The following is an 18,461-nucleotide window of genomic DNA, read 5'->3' on the forward strand; positions in this document are numbered from 1 at the left end:
ATTAGGATCCTCCTGAGTTCCGTACAGTTACTTAGCACAATGGCATGATTCAGCATAGTTGTCGCTGGGATTTAGAAAAATAAGCTCGGACAGATGTCGGTTATCGGTGGTGTTATGAATGTTTTATGTAGATGAGGTGGAGGCAGATAAACATGCTCAGGTACTGTACTCTTATCCTCACTTTACCCTGACTTAGATGATGCCAAACTTTAGTTTTATTGTAGTGCATTTAATAATTGACAATGACAAAATTAAACATAATGACTAAATACACTAGTATATACAGTATTAGGGAAATTAATATCAGTACTTTCATCATTGATTAGTAATGTGGGTACAACAATGAGTTATTCATGTTAACTTTACTACATTACAATCAATAAGGGACACATAAGTAAAGCTGAAACAATTATTTATTTATCGTTTGAATCACATATAAACCCAGAATTTCAAACTAGTGCAGTTCTAAATGCCTTATGTACACTCAACTGTATATATTTGAGTTTTGGACTGGAGGAACAATGATGACCATTTGTCATTATTTTGTGATATTGTTCAGACCAAATGATTAAATGATACATCTAGAAGATATCCTGCAGATTGATCAATAATGCAAATAATCATTAGTTGCAGCCTTGCAAAGAAGTTAAGAAAACTGTTTCAAGAATGCCAGATAATATCCAGTCTGGTATCAGGACAATATACTTATTAGGCCAAATGATTATTTTAATTATAAAAAAAATCTGTCACTATTCAAGCTCACCATATCATGAGGGGCTATCGTCATTCTTGCCCATATGTAACTGCACTCCATTCATGTGTCAAAAATAGCATGTTTTACTCATGACGGAGAAGGGAAAACATTAATGCTGGGGAGTGGGTAAAGGTGTATCTCGTTAATTCAGCCTAGTCAACCTGCATCTCCTCCTTTGCCGTATCTGAGCGTTGTCACCATGAGAAATCAGGTCTCCAGGCTGTTTATTTGCCTCATATCTACATGAAAACAGGTTGTTTAATTGCTGCAGTATTTAGTTAGTTTTGTACTACAGCACTTGGCAGATGGAATGCAGCCGTATCAAACAGCCGCAGCCTATATCAAACAGGAGAACCGTGGCAATGCACTGCAGGCTAAATCATTAGCGATGGCATTTAGCAAGTTTTTCAGCTGACAGACATGTAAGTGAAACAGTGATCTTGTTGTAGCTGGCTTAAAGACTGCACTGATTTTAAAGCTGGTAGAATATAACTCATAACTAAAGTTAAGATCCAAATAAGTATCAGTGCTTTCTGCACATACTTTTGACCTGACACCAACTCCTTAGCTGTTGGGGATTTGATTCTTCAGCCCCCATGTTTTGTGTCATTCCAGCATCAAACCAGACAGATTTGCTGTGCTGTACCTGCTTGTGCCAAAGCAGTCTTCTCTGCTGTGTCTGTCTGCATCTCAAAGTGTTCCAATAATTTTTTTTCTCTTCCTCTGAATGCTATTTTTAGCTGCTTTGCTCCGATTATATAATTCATAAAAAGTAAGATGAGAAATTGTGCCAGGTTGAGAGAGGTTCAACAAAGTAGGTGGGGAAGCGGAGGTGATGGGAGAGAACAAGGAAGGAAGGTTGATGGAGGACAGAGATCAGGCCTGTCACATCTAACCCACCTCAGCTTTCAGAGATGTTAAACCAGCAGAGCTTTGTCAAGTCCTTGGTGACAGCGCGTTTCAAATGCAGATGAGGTGTCACAAGTCAGACAGATAGATTTGCACAGAAAACTTAGAAAGGAGCGAAAGTGGAGGGCGTCCGCTTGCTTGACGCGGCTGAGATGCCTCTCTAGTCTGCTGTCTCCACACACACCAGGATTAGAAATTCTGGAGAGCAGTTGGCAAAACAGGCAGTCTGATTATAATGGAGGGAGCTCCATCACAGCATGAAATATATAGGCCAGGACAAGGCAAGAGGAAGAATTGCCCAGTGAATCACTCAGGCCTGCCTGGAACGTGACTGGCGGCCACTGAAAGGATGGGCGGGGCGGGTAGGGAGGTGGGGAGTGACAGCTTTATACAGCAAGCTGTTGCTCAGCTGTAGAGTGGGAATGCTTGTAGGTGGGGGATGTATGAGTGTGGAGGGGAGGGGGAGGTTGGGGGAAGATTATGTAACAGTGTTACAAACATATGCCTGGTGATGCAAGGAAACCCCAGATGAATTAGAAAAAGGTGAAAGGGGCTGAAAGGAGTTAAAGCCTGCTGAAAAAATGAACCAAAATGGAGAAAAATTAAATTCACCCATTCACTAATACGCTAATTTATATTCTACATACACACCCTGTATGTATGAAGCCAGGCTGCGTGTGTGTGTATTCGAGCGTGGCTGAGTTAATTGAACCATGCCACCGCGTCAAGCTGCCTCTGTGCTTCCATATTCAGACCCATCGCGGATTTAACGTGTTCATCTCATCCCAGTGGTTTCCACCAGGGTGGGTCGAATCCCTCGTCTGCCCTCGGCAAACGCAGACACACACTCGCAAGCACGCGAAATAATAATGCTAACCAGATGTTTTCTCTCCCTCTCACTCTCTCTGTACAGTTTAGCTCTGCATCCGGAGCGTGTGTTGGTGGCCACAGGACAGGTGGGCAAGGAGCCTTACATCTGTGTGTGGGACTCCTACACCGTGCAGACTGTGTCCATCCTCAAGGATGTGCACACACACGGCATCGCCTGCCTGGCCTTCGACCTCGAGGGACAGGTATTGTTGAGACCCAATAATACTTGAGGACTATGTCACAGAATAAAAATGAACAGTGCTGTCTTTGTTTAAATCAGGTTTAGTTTGAGAGAACGGAGACAGAGCGACACCACAAAATGTCACCAGAAAAGTTGAGTTTGAGCAGCGCAGCAGCAACAATCAAAACTCCAGTCAGGAGCTGCGGTGCTTTATGCAGCTCGCCTGCTGGGCTGAATTTCTGAATGACACATCTGTGATTACACCAGCAGTATTAGCTGGACAGCTGCACCCAGACATGCTCTGCTTGGGAGATTTTAAAGGAAAACAGTCATATGCAGTGTTTGTACTACTGCATCACAGAGCTTGGCAGCACCTGGTGATGTGAAGGTGAGAAAAGCTTTAGCACGAGGGAATCCTTAAAATACTCATGTGAAAATAAGCAACAGAATGGCGTCCAGACACTAGGACTGTGCAAGGTATACACATTATTCGATATAATCGCAGGAACATTCAAGTGACCTCCTTTTTATAGCCTTGTATTGTTACCTTTTTAGCCATCTCTCTGCAGACCTGCCACCAGTTAATGTTTACACACTGTAGCCTCCACCTAATAAAAATCAGTACTGCGTGGAACCATCCCTAGGTTTTTATCTTCTGCATGTCTCTCACTTCCTCCCGTAGGAGCTCTCGGAGCGGAGTTATACCTCCTGTATTTTGCAGTAAGAGACAGGGAGATGACCCTGTGCTATTTTCCTGCCCGGGTAGAGAGCTGGGGATTTAGATGGATTGTGACAGTGTTTAAAGCCAGAGGAGGCTCCATCGCTTCTCAGTTTAGTGGCTCTATTTACTTTCCATCTCTCCTCTTCCTTGATCAGAGGAAGTCAGTGCTGAACTAAGGACAATCCAGAAGAATCCCTGTTGCCATTACCCCATCCATCTATTAAAGCAATATCGAAAAAAATATACTGATGTTTGAGACATCTCTTCTAGATATTTCAGGAGGAGATGCAGTTGTGCTGTCTGGTACAGAGAGTAAAACTCATGACCTTTCTTTTCACTTCGTACTTGTTGTTCTGACTATTCTAACCAGTTCTCCACATTATATGTAATGCTGTGTTGGAGATAAAGTAACATTTTTTATTTATTTTTTGCTTAATTATGTCTCAATAACTTGGCTGTACGCAATTGCTCAGAATATTTCTACATGAAACTCTCATTAACTCAACAAGACTTAGAGTGATGCTGTACTTTGACATGGTGCCTTGAACTAAATGCTAACGTCCGTGTGTTAAAATGCTCACTGTGACAATTCTAAGATGCTGATGTTTAGCTGGTATAATGTTTACCCTGTGACTCATTTTAGTTTAGCATGTTAGTATGCTAACATTTGCTAATTACTGAAGCAAGTACAGCTGAGGTTGATGGGATTGTCATTAATTTTGTAGGATGTATTATTGGAACTTTTAATGCCACTCTCAGTACATCCATACTGTTTGGTTATAAACCTAAATATTGGGCAAAATTTAGACTTGATGATGGTCAAGGATCACCAGAATTACTATAATTCATCCGAACTGTGTCTCCTAGAAGTGACGTTCCTATATGGTACAACTTATTTGTAACAGCAGATAAGTTTTGCAGAAAATGGTAATTTGACTAGATTACATTTTCTGTTAATGTAACAAGGATATGTTGTTACTTTATGTATTTGTCAAGTCATAAATATGCTGGTAGTCAATTTACATGTTTTCTGCCATAATATCCAGTTTTGCAGTACAATATCCACATATATTGCATCAGCATCATTACACATTTTTACATTTATGTTTAGACAACAAAAGCAGTTTAGATTAAGGGTAGGGAACTCTGGTCTCTGGTGTGACAGTCGTGTGCTTGTACAGCCACCACCCACCCCCTCTGGCAGTTCTGCAGTTGTCAATAAATCTAGTTTTTGATTCATTAAAAACCCTAAAGTAATTGGGAAAACAGTTAATAGTATATGAACGTAATTTCTAGGGATCGGGGTTGTTCATCCTGAGGGTAATGTGAATGTACATGCACAAAATGTCATGACAGTCCATCCAATAGCTGTTGAGATATTTCAGTCTCATTCAAAGTGGTGCACCTACCAACAGGCCAACATCCAAAGAACCACACGATAAGCAGGGCTGAGGAAATTCCTTGAGTTTTCAAAATATGGATGCACTTTTCACCCCCGTTATCTATATAGTTGCACTAGATTTCATCACACAGGGCTTTTTTGCTTATCATTAAAACACAGCCTTCTCAAATACAAATTAAAACAGTCTAAGTGCCTCACCAGAGACTTCTATCCATACCCAAACATTGATTCAGCAGTGGATCAAAGAGGACATCCTCCAACATGTAAAGCAAGCTGCAGAGTGGAGAAGGATTTCCATAAGAGCTGCTCTCCTCTCTTCTGCCTCACTGCTGCTGCTGCCTACTCACTCAGTCAGCTATAGGAGGCTCCTCCAGCAAAAGCACTCAAATGTGCTCACTGGAAGTGCCAGGGGCTGGACAACTGTTCTGTTCTGCTCTCTAGCTGTTATTAGCTCTTTCATTGTGGCCTGCCATGCTACGGTGGAGGTAGCTAAGTTTGTTTGCAGTGATTAGTGCAACAGAGCAAAGTCTGCTCAGTCTGTGACGTGAGTCTTTTTCTTTGCTCTCTTTGCAGTGTTTGGTGTCCGTGGGCTTGGACTCTAAAAACACAATCTGTGTGTGGGACTGGAGGAGAGGGAAGGTTCTGGCAGCCGCTCCTGGTCATACAGACAGGGTAAACACTTTCTTCCTCCCCTGTCTCCATCACAAGCTGCGTATCGACCGCCTCAATTAGCTATAAACGTGGGATGGACCGCCTGCCCAAAGGGGGACATAAACAAGTTAGGCCTGATTGATTGTGAGCTTTTCAGAGCCCGTCTGAGAGGGTGCACGGCTAATGAAAAGGAATTTTAAAAAGATGAAATACAGGCAGCTGTTGTGTTCTAATTCAGCCCACACACATTACAACACAACCGGTGAAAACACACAGATGCACACTTTTCTCTCTTGAGTTCTTCCTTCTGCAACAAATTTGATCATCAGAAGTCTAGACTTGAAGTATGATGTTGTGGTGTTTTTGTAACAATAAGCCAACATTGAATGCATTGTATGCTTTCTCCCCACAGATATTCGACATATCGTGGGATTTGTACCAGCCGAGCAAGCTTGTAAGCTGCGGTGTCAAACATATCAAGGTACAGCTACTTTCCTGGTCATTTTTACATCCTGTAGGTTTCAGCTGGCTCCTGAGAGTTGAAGGTTCTTGTGCACTCATTAGCATAAATATCTGAAAAACAGATTAGGATTTTTAGGAAGTTTGAAGAATCCATTGGCTCCGTGCCCCTTTCTTCCCTGCCTTCTCTGCATTATCGTCATGACCGTATCAAAGCCTTAATATAGATGTATGCAAATTCACTTTCAGATGTCCAGAGTCCATGCTTATTAGGCACTTAACATAAGTAGGGGAGGCAATGACTCACAGTCTCCTCTCTCGAATTTGTAGTAATCTGCACTGCAGAGGGGAAAATGCTCTCTTTTTATGGGGGACCATGACTCTGCTGCTCAGCTCCCTTTTCAGTTTTCCTCATTCAGTTTTCAAAAGCCCTCCACTGTACAAACTGCAGCTGTGCTTGCTTCCTTTCGCGGGCCTATCTCTATCACTTCTTTTTCACAGAAGAGTGGTGTTCATAAATCTTCAATGAGTTCGTGCAGGGTGCCTTCACCAAGCCTTCCCTTGGGATATGTAGTAGTGTTCCTTGAGTGGCACAGGCATTAGGAAATAACAAGGAGTTCAGAGCCACAGAGGAAGCTTATTTCCAAAACACTGGGAAAAGAGTGAATCATGCTCAGATAGGAAATGTGCCCACTGGCCCTGCGAGGCTAAACATTGCGGCATGCTCAAATGGGTTCGATGCAGTCATGAGGCTTAGCCTACTGTACGTATTTCCCAGTGGTGTAACATCTCACTGATGACTCCCTAGTCTCAATCCAGCTTGACCTGCCTCCTCTCGTAGTAATTCCCCCCTGAACTCTTCCCCCACTGCAGTGACACAGAAACACCCCCCCAGTCCCTGCTGAATCCTCCTTCTCTTTCCCTCCCTTCTGGTTTTCTGATGCCAAGGCAATCCAGCAATTGTCCCACATAATTCCCCAGCCTTCACCCTGCGGACCATGTGACATCTGCTCCCTGGCCCTGTGCTCGCTCAGCGATTATAGCACTCAGAGCATCCAGGAGATTTAGCCCCAGTAATCCACTCACTAGCAGGCTGAGGAAAACACAACCTCCGTGATGAGGACCAGGGCCGCTGGCAACGTTTTACTCCTCACACGCTTCCTCCTCACTAATCATATAGACATTTGTGTTTTGAATCGTTTTAGACCTCTTACACCTCACCTTGCCCTTCTCTAGCCCACACACACATGCAACACACGTACCAATCATTCTGATTAGTTGCTGATTAGAAGCTGCATAAGCACTGTTCCACTGGTTTTGCATGTTATAGCCCACTGGTGCCCAACATTTTTGGCTTGTGAACCCTTAAAACAAACATTATCCTCTTGTGACCTCTAATCATTGGTCTGTGAATTAGGTATTTATTTTCTGAGATCTGATTCACTACTTTAACAGAAAAATTATTTAATTATAATTTTTATAGGAGTTTTTTCAGATTTATGTTGTTTCAGTTGTCGGGACCCTTCAGATTGATCTTGCAACCCCTTGTGTGGGTCCCGAACCACACATTGTGAACCACTGCTGTAGGCCATTTTCTATAAATCCTGTACAGTTAACCATTTTGCAAACCATGCTGATGTGTTGCAGAAATTTGAATATATCTTTTCTATGGTTCCCACCCTCTGGTTTCCATTTATCTGGACTCAAACATCAGCTTGCTCGAATGGTGCGACTCATCAGGACTGACTGACATGTTCACACAAATGAGTATAGATAATGTGATGTTATGGAATTAAACATTTTAAACATACAGGAATGGTCCATTAAGGAAGCTATGAGTGCCAGTGTTCTGTCACATGTCTGTTTTATGTGTGTTTGTGGATCTCAGCGCCATAAAACTGCCACAGAGGTGAGCTTGAGTTTGACACCATGTGGATGGATGACAGCAGCTTTGAGGAAATCAGCTTCCAGCAACACTGACAGCCAGTCATTTAGTTTCCCTTACCTGCGAGCTGCCAAAGAATTGACCTCTGTTAGCGTAGCATTTAACGCTCTCACACCATTCAGGGTCACTGTAGTCTGACAGGAAGGATATTATGAGTGAGATGAAAGGGGTGAGGAGCGGTTTGGCACTGTGACTGGTGAGTTACAACCTTCTCTGCATTAATTACATCTAAAAGGTTTTTCTTGGAGTGATGGTTGAGGTAACTGAGCTAATGACATACCACTAATCCTGGGTTAAGAGGAGCAGCTTCCACTATGCCAAGGGTGTTATGGAGGATGCTTAAGAAATGATACTCAGAGAAAACCACAATGTTTACCAGGTCTTGATTTCAACTCAGAGCAGTCTCATTTTCTAGCACGTTTCCACCTTTCCACTGTGCTCTCCCTCTCCCTTTGTGCCTTTCCTCCCCTGTGCCTGGCCTCATTATAAACCCCTCCAGCATCCCGTCTCCTCTCAGTAATTCAGCAGCGAAGGGATTAGCTGGCTGCCCGTGTCTCACTGCCTTATCAGTTGCGGGCAGGGAGGGCTGTGCAGTCACGCCGCATCCATCCCTGCTGCCTCTGCAACAGGCTGGGCCACAAAAAAACCTCCTCCCACCCCGTTGCCTCACCAACCCTTTACACACACCCATCACTTTACACACTTTCAACCTGCATATATGATACACCTTCCCTGATTACCCACACGCCTGTGATGTCCGCTACTTAACCTCAGCCACGACCCCGCACCGAAGCTCACGCACATGCAAATGCTCGCTCAAGAGCTCAGCCCGGAGCTCAGGATGAGGAAGGGCCTGTTCTACTGAGGTGCGTACAAGCCTCAGATGTTTGATGACAGGGCTGTATCTGAGGCTGTGATGCCTGTCTCTGATAATCGATCCCTCCTGTTAGCACACAGCAGCCCTATCAGTCAGGAGGATGGGTGTTAGTGAGGGTGTGACAGGCTGTCGCCGTCAATGAGCTCATTTGTTCATTCAATATATGTCTATCAAGCCTCTGCAGACTGTGTGTGGTCACAAACAGCACACCACCACCTACACTTCCTGTCTTTTCTGAGCAGAATCATCACGGTTTAAGGTATCGCTTTTAATATATTTCTGCAATGAGCCAGATGTCAGGTAATGCAGAGGTAAATCCTGATTTAGGTAGAGCAGAAAAAGGGCTGCCTGTCTGTCATTTTCCTGCTGCGTGCCGGTGATGAGTGCGTCTCGGTTTCACGTGGCGATGGCCATGTCTCAGCATTCGAGACGCCCTCCGTGAGCTTTCTCCCCCATGAGCTCATCTCCATGCAGACAGAGCGTCTCTCTTTCATTCTCTCCTCCTCTCTTTGATGGATTTAGCCTTCAGACGAGGCCCATGCCCGTGCATCCCAATGACCTTGTTCATAAATAATGAGCTTGCATGTATGCGTGCGAGTGCGTGAGTGTCTGTGTCTGTGCATGTTGATCAGGTGGTTACAGCACTGACCCCCAGCAAGAGTCCCCGGTATCACATGCAGAGGAGGTGGGGTGGGGGAATTTGAATTTGACTTTCTTTCAAGGTCTGTGTGTGTGTGTGTGTTTTTAATGGATCTGTGTGTGTGTGTGTTTGTCAAACCATAAATGACTTGATTATTTCCACTCTGTTGTATCCAAACACTACATAATTGTCCATTTGCTCTTTCAGGACAGGATTACATGGGGGATTATTAGCCACCATACTCTTTCACTCTTTCTGTTTGTGTTTGCAGTTTTGGAGCTTATGCGGTAATGCTCTCACACCCAAACGTGGCGTTTTTGGCAAAACGGGGGATCTCCAAACCATCCTCTGCCTTGCATGCGCCAAGGATGAGGTCACGTATTCAGGTGCCTTGAATGGTGACATCTACGTGTGGAAAGGGATCAACCTGATGAGGACAGTTCAAGGAGCTCATGGGGTGAGTTTCCAAAATCTGTGTGTGTGTGTGTGTGTGTGTGTGTGTGTGTGTGTGTGTGTTTTTTTTTTTTTTGTGCTTTTGTGGCTCAGGCTTGTGCGCCGTTCATAGAAGAACCACAATAAAAGCATCAAGTAAACTTAACCAGGGTCAAGGCCATGCATGTCGGCTTCGTTTGATTCTGCTCAGTAGAAAAGGATCAGCCTTTTGCTCAACAGGATTAAATGATATCTATGGGATCAACAGCTGGGTGAGGGGATGGGAGGATGGGGGAGGGGATAATAACTACAGTACATGTTCATTCCTGCTTTTTGTACCATCAAATGCTTCACTGGGGTTTTAACAAGTTGCCTCCCTGTGTATACAGTAACTCAAATACAAATGAGGCCATGAGTAAAGTTTTCCAATAATGACAAGAAAAGAAAGAAAAGAAAAAAGACACCCTCCCATTACCTAGTTCTGTGTTATCTTGAGGCCACGGTAGCAGGTTTGTAATTGTGAAAGCCTTGTTAAACAAATGCCTGGCTGAGCAGCAGCACTGTGCGGCCTGTAGCTGGGGCTGGTTCCGTCGTTGCTTCATTTATTGTGCAGATCCTCGCTGACAGCCTGTCATTTCCTCCAGTCAGGGATTTTCAGCATGAATGCCTGTGAAGAGGGCTTCGCCACCGGGGGCCGAGACGGCTGCGTCCGGCTGTGGGATCTCAACTTCAAACCAATTACTGTCATTGATCTCAGGGAAACAGATCAAGGATATAAAGGTGATGTCAAACTGCCTCCTTTTTTTTCCCTTCAATCTTAGTGCAGGAAGGTTGCAGGCCAAACTCTGGTCTCCTGAGGCGCTGGGAGAATTGTATATATCTACAAAAAGAACACCCTGTTAGATGAAGAAGACATTTTTTTCACTATTTCTGTTCTAACATTTTCTTTCTTCTTCTCTACTTTCTCTGTCTCCTTTATTTGTAATCTTGGATCTAACAGTAGCTAGAGGTGAAAATAGCCGAGGTGGGTAAAGTCATTGAGGGGCGGAGTTAACAACCATGTCAGTCTGTTTGTAACAGTCCCCGCATTGTTCTGCTGTTCCTCTTGTTGTTAGTAAGTCCAAGCTCTGTTGCAGTTTTACGCCGTATACAGATGTCCTGCTCACATATGTATACAGCACATGCTTCCTCCATCCTAATATTGCTGTATTACCCAGAGTCAGTTGCAAATTGGCTTGACAACATGTGCTGTCATTGTATTTCCTGTTACAACCTCCGTCCTAGGTAGCCTGCAGTTGGCTATTATCAGCTCCTGTCTTTACTATCCCTGTCGTGTCTCTTCTAATGACTGTATAAGCATTGGCAAACGTCTGTCTGCTTTCATGTTTGCATGTGTTTTCTTTTTAAAATTAGCCTGATTTTTAGTGTGTGTGTGTGTGTGTGTGTGTGTGTTTTGTTTTTTTTGTTTTTTGACAGGGCTGTCTGTGCGGAGTGTGTGCTGGCGGGGAGATCACATCCTGGTGGGCACGCAGGACAGCGAGATCTTCGAGGTGGTGGTCCACGACCGCAACAAGCCCTTTCTCATCATGCAGGGCCACTGCGAAGGCGAGCTATGGGCGCTGGCCGTACACCCCACCAAGCCTCTGGCCATGACAGGAAGTGACGACCGCTCAGTCAGGTGGAACCTCAGTTTCAAACTGAGAGTAGTAGTGACAGTGGTAGATGCATACAGTTTTGGAGAGGAAAAAAAATGCTGTCATATTACATTATTTAAATTCCTGGCATTTGTAGTCAGTGAGTATCTGAATAAGACTGGGCAAAAGTACAGTTGACAACTGACATTTCACTCTATATACTTATTTTAAAAATACAAATGGGCGTACACTCATTGATAATTCTTTCTTTTTTGTTGTATGATTTTCTTAGAAAATGTGAATTAATAAAGCACTTCTAAGAGTCAGTGTGCAGTCATGAACCAAATACACAGCAGGGCAGACATCATCACCAATTTATTTTGTTCTTGCAGACTTTTTCTCTGATTGATTCTGATTGTGTCTCTGCTCTGGTTGTTTCACCCTTTGTAATCTCATCACTGCGTTGCCTCTTCATCTGCCCTACTTTTCCGTGTCTAAAGGATATGGAGCCTTATAGATCACGCACTGATAGCCCGCTGTAATATGGAGGAGCCTATCCGCTGTGCCGCTGTGAGCACTGATGGCATTCACCTGGCACTGGGAATGAAGGATGGCTCATTCACTGTTCTGAGAGTCAGGTGGGTACACAATTCAAAGAGGAAATGATAAACTATGCTCCTCTGTGAATGCCTGCTAAAATGAAAGGCTCCGTTATATTGTGTCCATTTTAGCTCTTCATTCGAGCTACATTTTTCTGCTTCCCCTTCAGAGATATGACAGAGGTGGTCCACATCAAAGACAGGAAGGAGGCCATCCATGAGCTGAAGTATTCTCCTGATGGGGCTCATTTGGCTGTCGGCTCCAATGATAACTCAGTGGACATCTACGGTGTGGTGCAGAGGTATAAGAAAGTGGGCGAGTGCATCGGCTCCAACAGCTTCATCACACACATGGATTGGTCCACAGACAGTAAATACCTGCAGACCAACAATGGCAGCGGCAGGAGGCTTTTCTATAGGATGCCAAGTAAGTACGGGGCAGTCAATTTTGCTGTGTTCCCAGCTGAGTTAGGACTAATATTAAAGAAATATTAAGTCAAAAAGAGGAGTGTAATGAGAAATGTAATGCTGTTACAGAGCTGCTTTGTGAGATTAAATATTTCTGTCCTCTGTTGAGGTGGGAAGGAGGTGACCAACAGGGAAGAGCTGAAACTTGTACAGTGGGCTTCATGGACATGTGTATTGGGCCCGGAGGTTAATGGAATATGGCCCAAGTACTCAGATATCAATGACATCAATTCTGTGGATGCCAACTTCAACAATCAAGTCTTAGTAACAGCTGACGACTATGGATTAGTCAAACTTTTACGGTATCCATGTGTAAAAAAAGGTAAAGAACACCTCATTATTTAATAATCATGTAGAGGACTATGATCCACTGTGTCACTGATATGTTTCCTCTTGATTTCAGGTGCAAAATTTAAAAAGTATTTAGGTCATTCAGCCCACATAACAAACGCAAGATGGTCACATGACTACCAGTGGGTGATAACTATTGGTGGTGCTGATCACTCTGTGTTCCAGTGGAAGTTTGTCCCCGAAAGAAAGTCTAAAGAAGCTCTACATATAGCGCCGCAAGGTGAGCTGATGTGTACCATTCCTCAGTCACTTTTAATATCATTATTTGCTGGGATTTAGGGATTTATTTCCCCCAAAAATGTATGATTTCCATTTTATTTTCTAATTAGTCCATTTAGGAATATTACTCTGTTGCATTTTAATGTGGCTTTGTGTTGACACCAACTACTCACATCACTGATATTATTTATTTCACAAAATCAGTGGCTCCTGCCAATGAGACATTTTCAAATTAGGCTAAGTGGTGTAGCCTGATGGAACTGTTGATGTCTCTTCAATCTCGCTCTCAAATAATGCAGAACAGAGAGAGCTGAAAAAGTAATAGTTTTTTGGGGAAATGTGCTTACTCACTTTCTTACTGAAAGTTAGATGATGATACCACTTTTCTGTTTGTTAAATATGTCGCTGAAGCCAGGGGGTGATGACCTTAGCTTAGCATAAACACTGGAGTAAGGGGGAAACTGCTAGCCAAAGTTAAAAGATTTGCCTACTAACACTGCTAACACAAACAAACAAATAAAAATGGCTAGTTTGACGGGTAAGACTGCAACAAAGCGAGCTTTAGTGTTTCTAGTAGGCTTTGGACAGAGCTAGGCTCACTGTTTCTCTTTGTCTTCAGTCTATATGCTTAGCCAAGCTAAACACCTCCTGGTTCTACTTCCATACTAAAACGAATTGGTAAACATTCATAGAAAATATGATGAGTTGCTTTCTCATGAAGTGTTAGATGAGAATATTGACTCTCGTCTCTTTGCACTGAATATAGAGCTACCATGAGCAGCCTGTTAGCTTAGTTTAGCTTAAAGACTGGAAACAGCTAGCTTAACTCTGCCTAGCAGTAAAAAAAAAACTGCCTACCAGCACCTCAAAATCTCATCTAACTAAGCATAAATTTATGATGACTGCAGCTACACATTTAACTTGACAGACTTTAGAGTGGTATCAATCTATTATGTATCATTATTATCTGTGTGAAACCAGGATTATTTCTGTTACTTCAACAGTAATTGTGGTAAAGTCAACCCATTAAAGAAGTAATGTCTCAGTTACATTTCTTAGTTACCTATAAGGGGTTGTGTGAATGTTACACACTATTACATAATGTGTGCACTCATACTGCTCCCACTGGCCTCATGAACTTGATGTGCTAAACCACCAGAGAGCAGTGCACTAGATTGTTCCCTTCCTGTACTTTTTTTTAATGACCTATCATTTCTATAAAGCTCTACAAAGGAGCGGCCATCACATTAATTAAGACAAATTCAATAAAAGTGAATGAAGCTTGGAAAGTATAATTGCATTGTCATTCCCAAGTCATATTTCTTCTAGAGGCAGAGCGCAGCTGTGCTTTCTGAAATTAAAGCAGATACTAACTGCCTTTCCTTTTAATTTTCCTAATGGATCTTGTGAGTAGCCGCCCTTAGCTGCCAGTTCTGCTTATTGCCTTGTCTTGGCACAGCTTCACTGTGCTGCATCAGCATTTTTATACATTTGTCTTGAACGATGTCACTGTAAAGCATGACTGCCTGATAAATAGGAGATGTCACAGTATTATTACATGATCGACCCTCACTTTTGCTGCAACAGGATGTGGTGTATTTCTTACTGTGTGTGCAGTGGGATATGTGTCTGATTTAGAGGCAGGGGAGGATATGACTGGTGAGCTGTGATGCAACCTTGTTTCTGCTTGCAGAGACCTTGGCAGACTCTAACAGTGAAGAGTCAGACTCTGATCAGTCAGACGTACCAGAAATGGACTCAGAAATCGAGCAGGAGACGCAGCTCACATATCGACGACAGGTTTGTAACAAAATCAAAGATGCACCCCTCTGTAAAACATGTCTCAGTGGAAATCATTGGGTTTGTTAAAAATAAAGTCCATACTTTTCTACATGCATCCAGGTTTATAAAGAAGATCTACCTCAGCTCAAAGAGCAGTGCAAAGAGAAGCATCGAGCTACGGCCATGAAGAAGAGAGAGCGAGCACCAGGGAGTGGGGTGAAGCTGCACTTCATTCATGGGTAGGCAGAGTGTATAACATCATAACAGAAAGAATTTTCAGTTACAAGGCCCATACTGAAAGATGCATTTAAATTAGCCAAGGTTTTCCAAAACAGAGACATCTTACTTTGTAATTTAGTCCTTCTTATTGTCTTCTTCCCATCAGTCATTCTACAGTGTGTGTTTTGTGTTTGTTTGCAGCTACAGAGGCTATGATTGCAGAAGCAACCTGTTTTACACCCAGACTGGAGAGATAGTCTACCATGTAGCTGCCGTTGGGGTTGTGTACAACAGACAGCAGAATACCCAGCGTTTTTACATGGGCCATGATGATGACATCCTCTGTCTGGCTATCCACCCCCTCAAGGACTTTGTAGCAACAGGCCAGGTAGCTGCCAGCACGTCTAACATAAAATATCCAAGGTTTTATGGCTCCTGAGAGAACTGAGAGAGGCTTACTATTACATTTTTATTAACATCAAAATTCTAGTGGAAATGAGGTTAATTAAGTAGAGACTTTTAATGTTTGTCTGTCCAGGTTGGCAGAGATTCCTCCATCCACATATGGGACACAGAGACATTGAAACCCATGTCCGTGTTGAAGGGTTTCCACCAGCTCGGAGTGTGCGCTCTGGACTTTTCCGGTAACCCCCATTACTGCTTTCTCAGACAGTTTTTAGTTTAATCAAGGAAGATTCAATATAACATACTCTCTGTATTCACATATGCTTTCAGACATCCCATCTGCTTTCATAGGGGAACAAAAAATGTCTTTCACACATAAAAGAAACGGGCAAGACACACAATTTACAAGCAATACTGAAAAAGCGATTCCTGCTGTCTTTTAGTCACGGCAGTCTGACAGCATCAAGGTCGAGCCGTTCATCTCACTTCCCTTAATTGGCCCCAGACAGACGCAGAGCAGTGATCTGTATGTCAGTGTCAGTGAATCACCTGCTGTAGATCAAACCTGACGGGCTGCTTTCATGTTGCTAACAAGGTCCAAACTTCACTGAACCCGAGTGGGAGCTGGCTCTTTCTGTGCTGTGCTGAATCGTCTTTTGGTTTTCCCTCCGCAGCGGATGGCAAGCGGCTGGCCTCGGTGGGCCTGGACGACAGTCACACCATTGTGCTCTGGGACTGGAGGAAGGGGGAGAAGCTCTCTGCCATGCGGTTAGTTCGGTCACATGTGTTTACACGGCTGCAGGTCAGCCTTTCAGCGCACAGCAGCTGCTGTCCCAACATCCGGAAAACTTTGACAAAGCTTCCTAATAATTCTAAAGATTGTTTGACCACTTTTAGTTTTAATATGGACACTTATGAATGAGGGTTAAATTGGAGCCACTTTACTGTGTGGGACTGACAGCGTGATTGATGGAGGAGAGCAAAGAAGGGAAATTACCTTTTAGATTACGAGGCTGCTCTACTGCAACACTTAACCCTGGTAGAGCCTGAATGGTTAGAGAAGGATTGTACCTCAAGGCCTTAAAGGCCATAAAGACTAAGTATAAAAGTCTCATAGCTTAAAAGTGCATAAAAGATAAAGGAAGACTTATTCTAGTTGCATTGGTTCTGAGCCAAGCAGTGTCCTGATCCTGAGTGTGGCAGACTGATTTTCTATACTGCCTGAGACAATGATGTAAATGATTACTACTCACATAGGATGTAAACGATACATGTGACCAGATATGGGACGCACACACCAGGCTTGTACATCTGATGCAAGTGGATTACCTTACCAGACCTGCACTGTGAATTGCTGCAAAGCATGAGAGCTGTTAATTTGCTCAGAGCATAATGTAATGTTCAACTTACATAACGATTTTCAATTTCATGGCAGATTCTATTATATAACCTGGAAACCAGAAGGGCCCAAAAGTATCTAACTGAAAACTGGAAACATCTGCATCCCAGAATATCTTTGCTTTTGCTTTGTTTGTTTGTCCTACTTGATGTTCATATTTAGTATCTACTCCATTGAAACTCCCCCTGGCTAGTTTGGAGCAGTGCTCTGCAGGTTGCTCTCCTGCGTGTTCTGTGCCAGGCTCTCGCTGTAGCTCAGGGACAGCTTGGAGCTGCACTGATCTCCTTCGCAGACCCCGGTGGGCAGCGAGGTGAGGCGGGCAGAGGGAAATGGGGCCTGACAGAGCCTGGCTTGTACACTTCCACTGTCTCATCTTCAGCTGGGTGTGAGAGGGAGAGGCTATAAGAGAGGGTGTAGAGTAGTAGGAATATGAAGATAGAATAGGGCTGCGCTTGGAAACAGAGAAACAAAGAGGGAGGAGAAGGGGCGTAATGTTTCTCTAGCTTCACTGAGACTGAGAATAACACAGCAGCACAAAGGGCAACAATTATTTCAGGCACAGTCCATTGGATCAGACACGACCAGCCGCTGATCCTTAATGTTCATTTTGCATAAAACAGCAGGCAAAAATGAGGAGACAGTTACAGTATGCTCGATTCTTCGTCTGGTTTCTGTGTAATACTCGCTGGGGAGCCAAAAACAAAGGCTAGATGTTGTTGTTTTAGGGTTATATGGACGAGTCAGTTTGAGCTACTTCACTGGGCTAACTGTTTATTTTTTCATATTAACACTTCTGCAATGCTGTGCCATGATCAAAAGTCCTCAGTGTAGCCTACTTTATGTACTTGGCCCTTGAATAGTTGTTTACAGCCACAGTATATTCATCCCCTTTAAATTTTAAGTTCATGTGACACTCCAACTGTAAAACATAATGAAGTTAAATGTTGTTTCTCTCAAGACCCAGACATAACAAGTGATAAAACATGAAACCATTTTAAGAGTATTGTACATTTTATGTTTTTGTCTATACATATTTTGTCATGTGCAACTTGTTTTTCAGAGGAAGCAAGGACAAGATTTTCGTTGTGAAAATAAACCCCTACCTGCCTGACAAGCTCATCACAGCTGGTGTAAAACATATGAAGTTTTGGCATAAAGCTGGTAAGACCCCTGTTGTTTTATTTTATTTTGTATTTCTGGCTAGGAGTGACTCTAACAAGCAGAACTGTGGCTGTAGCTGTGACACATCTTACTGTGAGCTCACTGTCTGTGTCTCTTTCAGGTGGTGGTCTAATTGGGCGCAAGGGGAACATGGGGAAGACGGAGACTATGATGTGTGCTGTGTACGGCTGGTCAGAGGAGATGGTGTTTTCAGGCACATGCACGGGGGACATTTGCATCTGGAGGGATATGTTCCTGATGAAGACTGTCAAAGCTCATGATGGCCCTGTTTTCAGTATGCACGCGCTAGAGAAGGTATGTCACAAACCCAGAGGGGAAGTGTTCTTTCACTGACCAATAAGAACATGGTTAATAATTAAAAA

The 18,461-nt window shown here is 43.4% G+C and overlaps 1 protein-coding gene across 5 annotated transcripts in view; it reads left to right on the plus strand.

The window, feature by feature from the left end:
• Positions 1-18,461, plus strand: part of eml5 (EMAP like 5) — a 36,620-nt gene that overhangs the window by 3,802 nt on the left and 14,357 nt on the right. For all 5 annotated transcript variants that reach the window (XR_007815146.1, XR_007815147.1, XM_018690080.2 and 2 more), the window contains exons 2-18: positions 2,577-2,736; positions 5,411-5,509; positions 5,901-5,969; positions 9,681-9,866; positions 10,486-10,621; positions 11,318-11,519; positions 11,976-12,113; positions 12,245-12,501; positions 12,652-12,864; positions 12,946-13,113; positions 14,806-14,912; positions 15,015-15,133; positions 15,315-15,501; positions 15,652-15,757; positions 16,193-16,286; positions 17,978-18,078; positions 18,200-18,393. Coding sequence is in view for 3 of the 5 variants with exons in the window: in XM_018690080.2 (XP_018545596.1) it covers positions 2,577-2,736; positions 5,411-5,509; positions 5,901-5,969; positions 9,681-9,866; positions 10,486-10,621; positions 11,318-11,519; positions 11,976-12,113; positions 12,245-12,501; positions 12,652-12,864; positions 12,946-13,113; positions 14,806-14,912; positions 15,015-15,133; positions 15,315-15,501; positions 15,652-15,757; positions 16,193-16,286; positions 17,978-18,078; positions 18,200-18,393 (2,536 nt within the window). In the remaining 2 variants the exon portion in view is untranslated. The remainder of the gene's footprint in view (positions 1-2,576; positions 2,737-5,410; positions 5,510-5,900; positions 5,970-9,680; positions 9,867-10,485; positions 10,622-11,317; positions 11,520-11,975; positions 12,114-12,244; positions 12,502-12,651; positions 12,865-12,945; positions 13,114-14,805; positions 14,913-15,014; positions 15,134-15,314; positions 15,502-15,651; positions 15,758-16,192; positions 16,287-17,977; positions 18,079-18,199; positions 18,394-18,461) is intronic.

The sequence above is a fragment of the Lates calcarifer genome, linkage group LG19 (assembly GCF_001640805.2).
Source record: "Lates calcarifer isolate ASB-BC8 linkage group LG19, TLL_Latcal_v3, whole genome shotgun sequence".
Taxonomy (NCBI): domain Eukaryota; kingdom Metazoa; phylum Chordata; class Actinopteri; family Centropomidae; genus Lates; species Lates calcarifer.